Source organism: Micromonas commoda, chromosome 12 (genome assembly GCF_000090985.2).
Source record: "Micromonas commoda chromosome 12, complete sequence".
Taxonomy (NCBI): Eukaryota; Viridiplantae; Chlorophyta; class Mamiellophyceae; order Mamiellales; family Mamiellaceae; genus Micromonas; species Micromonas commoda.
The window spans coordinates 550,886-562,288 of NC_013049.1; the positions used below are offsets into that span (position 1 = coordinate 550,886).

The 11,403-nt window shown below is 68.8% G+C and overlaps 2 protein-coding genes across 2 annotated transcripts; both read right to left on the reverse strand.

Annotated features, from left to right (window-relative positions):
* Positions 1-86: 86 nt before the first annotated feature.
* Positions 87-6,036, reverse strand: MICPUN_106342 (predicted protein; the record flags this gene model as incomplete). The annotated part of the gene is made up of 2 exons (XM_002509245.1): positions 87-5,785; positions 5,949-6,036. 2 exons carry the CDS (start codon positions 6,034-6,036, stop codon positions 183-185), a joined length of 5,691 nt encoding a protein of 1,896 aa, XP_002509291.1. The 3' UTR covers positions 87-182.
* A 246-nt stretch (positions 6,037-6,282) lies between these two features.
* Positions 6,283-11,195, reverse strand: MICPUN_63076 (predicted protein; the record flags this gene model as incomplete). The annotated part of the gene is made up of 1 exon (XM_002509246.1): positions 6,283-11,195. One exon carries the CDS (start codon positions 11,193-11,195, stop codon positions 6,345-6,347), a length of 4,851 nt encoding a protein of 1,616 aa, XP_002509292.1. The 3' UTR covers positions 6,283-6,344.
* Between the last annotated feature and the right edge of the window lie 208 nt (positions 11,196-11,403).

Below are 11,403 nucleotides of genomic sequence, written 5' to 3' on the forward strand. Positions count from 1 at the left end.
GTGCGGATCGGGATATTTTTCAGCACCGCGAGATCCACGTCATCAGCGCGTTGTCAGGTTGTCGAACACGAGAAGGAACAAAATTTGGCAAACGCAGTCTTTTGTATCGTCATCGTCCCTCGCGGCGGCGTCCCTCCATCGCCGCGTTCCTAGCGCACCCGCCCCGCCACCTCGCGCCGTCCTCACGACAGCCACGGGAACAGCTTGCTCTGCTCAGCCTGCGAGAACTGCGGAGCGTCGTCGCCGCCGCCGAGCCCGCGATCAACCGACGCGGTTCTCGCGTAAGGATTTGGCGCAAACCCCGGGGGTGCGGGCGCCGCAGCCGCCGGGGACGGCGACCGCTGCGCGAAAGGGTTGGGCGCGGGTGCCCCGAAGAGACCGGATCCCCCGAAGAGACCGCCGGCGCCCGCGGAGGACACGCCGCCGACGCCGCCGCCGAGCGCGCCGCCGCCGAGCGCGCCGCCCGAACCCAAGCCGCTGCCCGACCCCAAGCCGCCGCCGAGCCCGCCGCCGAGCCCGCCGCCGCCGCCGAACAGCGGGTTCCAGCTGTCGTTCGCGCCCTGAGTGGCGTGCGCCGCGGACGACGCCGAGACCCCGGTGGGGTTCGTCGAGACCCCGCCCAGACCGCCCCATCCGCCGCCGAACGCTCCGCCGTAGTCGCCGCCCAAGCCGCCGCCGCCGACGACGCCGACCGTCGCGGGGGATTTTCCAGTCCCCGCGGCGGCGCTCGCGAAGGGGTCAGAGACGCCTCCGATGGCGCCCGATCCGACGCCAAGTCCGGCGCCGATCGGAACCACGGTCGCCGCGCCGATGGGTGCCGCCGCGGCCGGGGCGATGGAAGCCTTGGACGGCGCGACGACCCTCGATTCGGCGGGGGCGGGCGAGCCGCCGCCGTTCTGAACCAGTCCGATGGGCGCGGGCACCGTCTTCATCGTCGACTGGCGCTCGCGCTCCTTCTTCTTCTTCTCCGCCTTTTTGGACGTCCCGGGCGCCTTGGCGGTGGGGGAGGCGCTGCCGCCCGGGGAGATTGGCGCGGGTATGACCTTGCCCGGTGACGCGCCCGGTGAGTTTGGCGCGACGCTCGACTTGGCCCTCGCGACGCCGTCGTCGGACGACAAACCGGCCATCGACGTCAAATCATCAGACGAGGCATCTCCGGGCCACCGGCGCTCGGGCTGCTCGCCGGCCGCGTTATCCGCCTTATCCGCCGCGCCGCCCGCCGCCGAGACGAGTCGAGGCGCGAGTCCGGAGGAAGCCGCGGGCCTGTTCGGACGACGACGTCGCTCCGCCGCCGTCGGGCAGTCGACGCCTTGCTCCTTCGCCGCGAGCCGAAGCTTGGTCACGATGATATCGCGCCTCGACTGATCGGGCGATCCCAGGGGCAAGCCCCCCATGGACGGCCGGAAATCTCCGCCGAGCGTCGCCGTCACCGCCTCCATCAGCGGGCTCGCGCCGATGGCCACCTGCACGGGGAAGGCGCTGATGAGCCTTCGCCCGGGTGGCGCGCCGCGGCCCCCTTGCCAAGCGTCCGGGACGTCGTTCCACTTGGGTGCGTCGAGAGCCTCGTACGGCCCCGTGAGGGTCCTGGCGGCGAAGTTGTAGAGGATGAGGGTGGTGCCGGGCTTAACGCTGTCGACGGTTTGGTCCCAGAACTTGGCGGGCGCGCCGAACATCGCGCGCTCGTAGCACTCCTCCTCCGTCGAGTCGTTGCAGAGAAACACAAAGAAACCGCCGGGTTGCGCCCAAGTGGCAGCCTCCGCGGCGTCCTCCTTCGTCACCTTGGTGGGCGGCCCCACGAACCCCTCCGCCTCATCGCGCGCGAGCAGGTGCGCCTTGGCGCCGGCCGCGGTGGACAGGTCCACCTTGGATCCCTTGGGGTCCTTGCCCGTCTTGCCGCGAACCAGGGCGGCGTCTTTCGCGATTTGCTTAGCTTTTCGCTCGAGCTCAGCCGCCTCCGCCTCCTTCTCCTTTCTCTCGCGCTCCTCTTCCTCCTTGATGGCGGCCTCGCGCTCGGCGCGCTCGCGAGCCTCGCGCTCGGCGTCTTCGGCCTTGCGCTTGATCTCGAGGTCCGAGACCATCGCCTGGACCTCCTCCATGACCCTTCGGTTTTCTTCCTCCTCAGCCTTAGCCTGAGCCTCGGCGGCTGCCTTCGCCGCGGCTTTGGCAGCCTTGGCCTTGGCCTCTTTCTCCTTCTTCGCAGCCTTGCGCGCCTCCTGTTCTTTCTTGTACGCCTCCTGCTTCGCCGCGCGCGCCGCGAGTCGCTCAGCCTCGGCCTTCTCTTCCTCCTCCTTGAGTCGCTCCGCCTCCTCCGCCTTCTTCACGGCTTCAACCTCAGCCTCCTTGGCGGCTTCCTGTCGCAGGCGTTTTCTCTCCTCCTTGAGCTCGGCAGCCCTGGCGCGCTCCTCGCGAAGACGCTGCTCCGCCTTCTCCTCCTCCTCGAACGCCTCGTCGTCCGCCTGGTGGCGGAGCAGCGAGAGGGTGGCGCCCGCGTCGGGCACGCCGTGTTGCGCCTTGCTTCGAAGGTGGTCGCACACGAGCGACATCGCCTCCCGATCCGCCGATCCCAGCTTGGCGCCCTGCAGCAACAGAAACCGCACGGCGTCCAGCTCGTTGCAGTACGCCGCGTGGAGGAGCGCGGTGATCTGACACTTGCGGTCGGGACCGCCCCTCGGTCCGCCGCTGTCGCCGACGGTGACTCGCACCACGTGCTCCAAATCAGCTCCGCCGGCCAACAGTTCGCGAACAACCGCGACGGAACCGGCGCCGGCGGCCACCATGAGAGGGGAGTAGGGCGACTGCGCGTCCTCCTTGCTCGCGTTCGGGTCCGCGCCCGCGGCGATCAGGGCGCGGACCACGCCCACGACGGGGTTACCCTCGTCGTCGTCGGGCGGATCGGTGACGGCGCAGCACAGCGGGGGCTCGATGCCAGCACCCGGGGGACCGTTCGGGTCGGCGCCCCTGGCGAGCAGGAGCTTGACCGCCGCGAGCTCGCCAGCCTCCGCGGCGACGCCGAGCGGGGTGAGCATGCGCTGGTCGCCGCGGACGAGGGGTAGGGACGCGGCGGACTCGAGTATCGCGCCGCCGTCGAGGAGCGCCTCGATCGCGGAGCACGATCCTTTTCCCGCGGCGTGAGCGAGCGGGGGCATGCCGCCGCTCATTCGCTCGGTATCCGCGCCAGCCTTGATCAGCGCCGTCACCGTCTCCGCATCGTCGAGCTTGGCGGCGGCGGCGAGCGGCGTTAGGTGTCGCTCTCCGCTGTACGGCGGCCACGGAGCCTTGTCGCCCGAGGGCAGGCACGTGGGAGACGAGAGGGGATCAAGGCCCGAGCCCGACCGCCGCTGGCACACGGGGCACTGGCACGCGCCCGGGCCGTCGGGATCGCCGTCGTCGAGCACCGCCGCGTCGATGGTCTCGTCGGGGTTCACCTTGTCGGGCGCGCGCGTTCCGGCTTTTGTCGCGGCACCAGTCTCGTTCTTCTTCTTCTTTCTTCCGCGAGTCTGCTCCTCCTCGTCGTCGTCGTCGAGCATCATCCGCGCCAGGTTTCCCTCCTGCTCGGGACCCGCGCGCCACTCGAGCAGCGCCTTGACGAGGTCGGACTGTCGCGTCATCACGGCGAGTCCCAGCGGGGTCATCCCGCCCACGCCGACGCGCGGATCCGCGCCCTCGTCGAGGAGCATTCTCGCGATGGTCGGGTTGGACCGGAGCGTCGCCGTGAGCAGCGGGGGCATCCACGAGGTGGGCGCCTCCACGTCCGCGCCGAGCGCGATGAGCCTCGCGGCGGCGGCGGCGTGGTCGCTCATGACCGCCTCGACGAGCGGGGTCACGTTGGTGTCGTGGCCCTCGCGCCGGTCGGAGGTGCGGCCGAGGGCCTCTATGTCGGCGCCCTTGGAGAAGAGGTACGAGATCATGCCCGGCCTGCCGCATCGCGCGGCGAGGAAGAGGGGCGTGGCGTCGTCCTCGGAGCGGCGCGTGTCCACCTGCGCGCCTCGCTCGATGAGCATGCGCGCGATGGCGACGTTACCGCTCTCCGCCGCCGCGTGCAGCGGGGTGGTGTTCCTCGCGTGCGCCGATACCAATTCTTTCCAGAGGAGAAGTGTATCGGTGATTCCCCCGAATGGCTTCAATCCCTCGGCGGCTTCGACGTTGGGGTCGTGGCCTCCCGGGACGTGTCCGAGGAGCGTCGCGACGCAGTCCTCGTCGCCCACCCTGCACGCGCCCACCATGACGGCCGGCGTCACGTTCGCGCCCTTACCCGCGAGGTGTTTCACCGCCCTGAGCGGACCCGCGGCGTCACGGAGCGCCTCCATCGCCGCCGCGTCGTCCACAAACGTGCGAAGCTCGTCGTCGTCGGAGAAGACCTCCTCGTCGTCGGACGCCACGTCGGATCGCGCCCGGCGTTTCGTCGTCGGTTCGGTCGTCTCGGCGGAATCGTCGGACCCCGGCGAGTGCCTGCTCGAGTCTGTTTTGTTTCGTTTGTTCGAGCCGGCGCCCGACTTGCCGGCGACGGGTTTCGAGAGTTCGTCGCGCTCCTCGCCGAAATCCACGACGATGTCGGCGGCGTACCTCGCCGCGGCTTCGATGGGCGTGGTGCACCCGTTCGGCGCGCAGGCGTTGACGTCGGCGCCGTGCTTGACGAGGAGGTCGACGACGTCGAGGGCGCCGCCGAGCGCCGCCATGTGCATCGGAGTCGAGTCCACGACAAAGGCGCCGTGATCCGCGCCGCAGTCCAGCAGAGCCTCAATCACCCTCATCGCGGCCATCTCCCCGGGGCCCGGCTCGCCCTGGTCCATCGCCCGCGCGTGCAGGTTGCGCCGACGCCTACGCTCCGCGGGGGTGTCGAATCGTTCGTTTTCGTCGAGAGCCGAGTCGTCCTCGGCGGCGTCGTCGCCTTCGTCCGAGTCGCCGCCCTCTGCGCGTTTTTTGGCATTCTCCGCAACCCGTCGCTTCGCCGCCTCGTTGATGTACGCGGCGACGGCGAGGTGCAGCGGCGTGTTGTCCAGCCTCTGTCCGGCGATGTCCGGTCCCCAGAGCGCCTGCGCCGCCGCGGCTCGTCGGCTCTTCACCTCCTTCGTGTCGGTGTTTTTCGCTCGGCGGTTCGGATCTGCGCCTCGCGCGATGAGCATCTTGACCATGGCGGCGTCCATGCGCGCGGCGGCGGCGTGCACCGCGCCGTACCCGAGCCTTCGCCCGACGACGCCGGATGAGACGAAGTTTGGGTCCGCGCCGCCTTCGAGCAAGATCTCGCAGCACTCGAGCGCGGACTGGGAGTCGGATTCCGCCGCGGCGACGAGCGCGGTTCGACCGGCCCATCTGGCCACCGCGTCCACGTCGGCGCCCGCGGCCATCACCTCCCTCAGGCAGTGCGCGTGGCCGTTCGCGGCGGCGGCGGTCAGCGGCGTATCGCACGTGCCCTCCCCGCCGCCCGTGGCGTCCGAGCCGTGCCGCAGCAGGAGCCTGACGAGTTCGACGTCGCCCCGTTTGCACGCCAGGGTGAGGGGGTCGTCGCTCGGCATCCTGTGGCCGTGCGCGCACTTCCCGTCGTCCGGTAGCTGCGGGATGCGCGCGAGCGCCTTGTCGGCCGCCGAACCGCGCTCCAGCAGCATCCGCGCGCACTCCATGTGACCGCCGTTCACCGCCGCGGTGAGCGGGGTGTCCCTCTGCGAGTGCTGGTCGAGCAGCACCTCCTCCTTGCGGAGAAGCGCGGCGACAACCTCGGTGTGCCCGCCCCTCGCGGCGGCCACCAGCGGGGTTCCGAATATCGAGTCCTCCGCGTTCAAGTCGACGCCTGAAGATCGGGGATCGGGAGGTCAGATCAGCGTCGGGGAGGCGTCGGGGAGGTGTCGGGGAGGTGGCGATCACGCGGCCCGGCGGGAACCCCGAGGGGCTAAAAAAATATGTTGCTTGGCGTGGTTAGGTATAAAATGTGCCGATGTTGGCGGGAGACGCACCGGCGGCTATGAGCTCCTCCACCTTTTCTAGGTGCCCACCGGCGCACGCCGCGGCGAGAGCCTCGACGCCCTCCGCTACTATTCTCATTGCAGTACCCGAGCTTTTTCGTCGCCACTCGAGATGGCTCCCGGCCGAGGATCCGCGGGCTTCAAGGGGTTGACACCTCGTCCATCTCGAAATAAATAAGGGTTTGATCGGAATTTCAGACTCTGACGCACTGAAACGCATACGATTTGGAAATGGGAATCTACAAACAGCGGTTCCAGCGGTTCTCTGGCTCCGGGAGATCTTGCGACCACTCCGATCGCCTCGTTCGCGCGCAAACCCTCTCGATTTTTTGAGTTCGTGTTTCAACACGATCTCTCGCATTTCACAAATAACTCTGTCCTTTCCCCTCACCTCTTGTCCGCCACCCCAGCCGCCTTTTTCCGACCCGCCGCGCTACCCCCGGCGCCCGGATACCCACCCGGAAACATCCGCGCCGCCTCCACCTCCACCGGCGACGCCGCTCGCCGCGCCCTGGCCGCCGAACCCCCGGGCGTCCTCGGCAAACCCGGCCGCTCCGGCAGCCTCGGCGTAGTATGCGAACTAACGACATCCGAGCCGACACCTCGCGCCACATCGCCCGCCTGACCGGCGGGGGAAGGCGTCGGGCTCGCCCGAAACGCGCGGCCGTCCCTCCGGTGTGCGTCGGAGAGTCGCTCCACCTGCTCACTGAGCGACCTGTTGGCGCGCCCGGCGCTCTCCAGTCGCCGCTCCAAAGCGGCCCCCGCCGCTTCCATCTCCTCGCGCTCCGCGAGCAGAGCCTTGACCCGCCGTCTGAGATCCCGGTTCTGTTCCTTGAGTTCCTCGCCCTGGTTGGACAGTACCGCGATTTGCTGCTCCTTGAGCTCGAAGAGGGACCGCGAGCCCGGCGCGACGGGGGTGCCGAGGCCAAAGTCCGGGGTGAGCGGCTCGGGGAAGAGAGTCGCCGCGACGCCGCCGGGAGACGGCTCATTCGTCGACTCGACATGCTTCGAATGCGTCGTCGTCGTCGTCGTCGCCGCCGCCGCCGCTTCCGTCAGGCGCATCAGGTAGGCCTCCTTCCGCGAGTGCTCGCGCTGGAGCTCGGTGACCCTCCTGTCGTAGTCCATCTCCTTCATTCGCAGGCCCGACTCCATCTCCTCGATGGCGCTCTGAGCGTCGCCAAGCTGAATCTCGAGCTCCGCCACCCTCGACTGTCCGGCGCGCTCTTGCACGCGGAGTTCCACCACCTTGTCCAACGCCACCTGCAGCGCGGTGCGCGCCTCGCGACCGTCCATCCCGGCGATCCTGTCGATCAGTTTGGTCAGGCCCGCGTCGCCGCCACGTGTCGTCGTCAGATTGGTCGGCGGTGCCATCGAGCTTTGGTTCCCATTGGTCGTCTCGGATCGCGACGTCGAAGCGACGGACCCGCCATCCGCCGCCGCCTCCGCCTGCGCCTCCGCCACGTACTCCAGGTCCGCCTCCACGCCGTCTATCCTGTCGTCCAGCTCGCGTAACAGTCGCTCGTCGTCCACGGGTAACACCCGGTTCGTCTCCAGCGCGGCTTCCAACGTGACGAGCCTGTTCGCCGCGGCGTGCCGCCTGTCTCGAAGCTCCGCCGCCTTGCCCGGGGATATGTCCCCGGCGTCCACGGCGTCGTCGAGCGAGTCGAGGACGCGCGTCAGCGCAGCGCGCTCGGCGTCCATCTGCGCGCGGGCGCGCTCGCGCTTCAACGCGAGCTGATCGCGCTCCTTGACGCACTCGTCGCGATCTCGCGCGAGCGCCGCTCGCTTCGCCTCGAGCCGCGCGAGCTCCTCTTCCCCTTCCCGCCGACGCAACGCCCTCGACGTCTCCGCGTCGATCAGCTCGCGCAGCGCTTCGACGTCCGCGGAGGTGGACCCGACCGCGGAGGTGGGCCGCGACGATGGCGTTGACGCGTGTCCCTCGCTCGTATTCGTCGTCCCGTTTCGAAGCCTCGGGCCCCCCTTTCCGAGTCGAACCCTTTCCGAGTACGCGTGCGCTCGGCCTCGGGCGGATCCCATCCTTCCCCCCGTCGGGGTGTCGGAACCCTGGAACGGCGACGCGTGCCCGGGAGAGCGCGGGGAGTGATCGCCCGGGTGGTGTGCGGGGTTTATCACCCCCTGTGATCCCTCGTCGAGGCCCAACGCGTGGAGCTTTCGCTGGGCGGCGGCGAGTTCCTCCGTCTTTTTCTTGAGCGCCGCGCGCTGCCGCTCCTTGACCCCTTCCAGCTCGCGTATGCGCTTGTTCTGGGACTCCGACTGCTTCCTCAAACCCGCGATCTCGTTCGTCTGCTGTTCCTGCGCGCTGACGTGGCGATCCTCGCGCTCCCGTAGTCGCCGCTTGAGCTGCTCCTGGAGCCCCTTCATTCGCGTCACCTCGCCCTCGAGCTCGCGCACCTTCGCGGTTGACTTTGTCGCCTCCTTCTCCAGTCGCAGCGTCTCACCCGCGGTGCGCTCCGACTTGAGCTTTTGCAGCTGCGTCTGCACCAACGCCACTTTCTGCTCGTACTCGTCGCGCATGCGCCGCTTCTCCTCGTCGCCCTTGGCCACGTTACCGTCGATGTTCTCGAGCTCCACCCTGAGCCGCTCGATTTCGCTCTCCTTCGCCTTCTTCTCCTCCTCGAGAGCCCTCATGCGGGACTCGTACCTCTGCGTGAGGGACTTGGCCTCCTGCTCGTTCCGCTCCAAGTCCGCGATGAGCTCCTCCTTGCTGACGATGTTGCACTCCAGTTCTCGCAGCTGACGCTCCAGCGAGCGCTTCTCAGCCTGGTACTGTCTCGCTCGCTGCGTGGCTTCCTCCTCAACCTTGGCCTTCTCTCGTTCAATCTGTTCCTTCTCGCGGAGTAGGCGCTCCTTCTCGGCGTCTTCGCGCGCAAACTTTTCGTTCATGGCGTGCAGCTCCTCGACGTTGGGTTCGGGGAAACCCGCCGCCGGGGGGACCGCGAACGAGGGCCCGTGAACGTCGGCGCCATCGTGCGTGTCCGCGTGGGGCAACCGACTGCCGGCTGAGAGCGTTTTCGGCGGCGTTTTCGGAAGCACCGGCGGCGCCGGCGGGAGGGGACCCGCGAGACCCGTCAAGGTCTCGGACGCCGCCGCGTGCGCCGCCATGAGCGCCGCCACCTCGCGCTGGTGCCGCTCCTCCTGATCCGCCCGTTCCCGCTCGGCGTCCTTCACCGCACGACGCAGCTGCTTGATCTCCCGCATCTTCTCCGCGAAAATCGCCTCGTCTCGTTCCAAATCCTCGCGAGCTTCGCTCAGCTTGGCGTCCTTCTCGGCGACGTCCTCGTCCCTCGACGCCAACGTCTGACGCAGGTCCCGCAACTCGCGGAGGTACCCCTCGATCACGGATCGCCCGGGCGTCGGATGCGACGAGTCGCGAAGGTTGTTCGCGATGAACGGGCCGTCGTCGTTCGCGACATCCCCCCCGACGACGACGAACGACGACGATTCGCACCCGTCATCTCCGTCGCCCGCTACGACCGTTCGCAGCGACGGCGACGCCAACGCCACGGCGGCGGCAGCCTTATCCGCGGCGGTGACGGGCGGGATCCTCGCGCCCGCGGCGCCCGCAGCATCTCGCGCGCTCTCCGGCGCGGTCGCGGCGATCCTGGCCAAGCCCGGGCGGGTGAGTTGGCCCGCGTCGGCGAGTCGCGACGCGACAACGAGCGCCCCGACGAGTTCGTGTTCCATCCTCTCCACCGCGACGGTCGCGGCGTCGCGCTCCGCGCGGGCGGCGATGGCCTCCTCCTCGGCGACGTTCGCCGCGAGCGAGACGGCGGCGAGTTCGGATCGAGCCGCCGCCAGCTCCAGCTCGGCGCCCTCCGCCGCCAGCCTCAACGCGCGAACCTCGTCGTCGTCGACGCCCGAGGGGGTCCCTCCCGTCGCAAACGCGTCGTCGCCGCTACTACTCGACGGGTCCACCACCGCGGCGAGCTGCTGGACGTCGCGGTTCACCACCGGTTTGTTTCGAATGTTTCTCGCCCTCGCCGCGTACTTGAGCGTGTTGAGCGTTTCTTCGAGGTTGGCATCCGCGGGCGATATGCACGCGATCATGCACGTGCGGGAGTTACCGCCGAGCGAATCTTGCAGCAGCCGGGTGAGCTTGGAGTCGCGGTACGGGACGTGCAGGTGTCGCGGTCCGAGGTCCTGCTTCCGCCGCTCCTGGTCGTCCGCTATGGCGTTGATCACGTTGCCCAGGGCGAGCAGGCCGCTGTTGATGTTGATGGACTCCTTAAACCTTCGCCCCGACGCGCCCGTTCTTTTGTTTCTCTCCGAACCCGCCAGGTCCACGAGATGAAACTTCGCCGAGCTGAACGCCCCGCGGTGCCGTCGACGCGCCTCCCGCGTCAGGTGCCGCTGCTCCAGAATCACCGTGAATATCGCGTGCGACCGCGAGGACTGCTCGTTCATCTTCGTCCCGCCCGTGGTTCTGCTCACCGCGCCATTCTCCAGCAGGCGGACCATCTCGCCGCTGGTACGCGCCTCGCACTCGCGGATGCCGCTCACGACGATGGCGCCGTCCGCGCGTTCCCGCACGCTGATCTTCTTCGTCGTGACGTCCGGGTGCAGCAAATCCCGCACCTCCTCGTTGTGAACCTCGAGGAACGCGCATCGCACCGTGCACTCGCTCACTCCCTGTCTCTTTCTAATCCCGGCGAAGATGTCCTGGATGACGCGAGGGATGACGCCGATTTCGTCGTCGGCGCCGGCGCTCAAGGCGGCGCTGCCCATCGTGTACGTCTTACCGCTGCCCGTCTGCCCGTACGCCAGCACCGTCGCGTTGTACCCGTCGAAGCACGCGTCCACCAGGGGCGCCACGAGGTTATCGTACACCCTCGTCTGCTCCGAATCGGGACCAAAGACTTCGTCAAAGTGGAACGCCCGGTTTTTGCCGAGGACGACGGTGGTTGGGGACGGGTAGGCGAGGCACTCGCGATTCCGCTCGAGGCGTTCCTTGGCGACTAGGGGACGCGCGCGGACGGCGACGCGGACGGCGAGGTCCTCGACGGTGGGATCCTCCGTGCCTTGGTCCTCCTCGGTGAGCTCGACCGCGGCTTCGAGGTGTGATGTCGTTGGTGGCATGGGAACGGTCGAGGGCGCGTTCAGCGCCGCGTCCGCGAGGGGCGCCCGCGGTCTGTGTCGGAGGGTATCCAGCGCCTTGCTCACGCCCGGCTGGGGGGCGCGAGGCACGGAGCGTTCGTAATTCCGCACGTAGCTCCCCATGAACCCGTCGGCGCGCGTCCGTTTCAAACCGAGTCGCCCGAGCCCGTGTGCGGTGCCCAGAAATATCCCGGCTTTGGCGAGGCGACCTGCAGGTGGGACGCGCGCGGTTCGGGGCCCGACGGGTTTTCGTGCGGTCCCCTGCGCGGTCCAACGGATTCGTGAGGTCCGATAGAAGAGGTTCTTCACCCCGGGGACGCGTGCGGCGCGT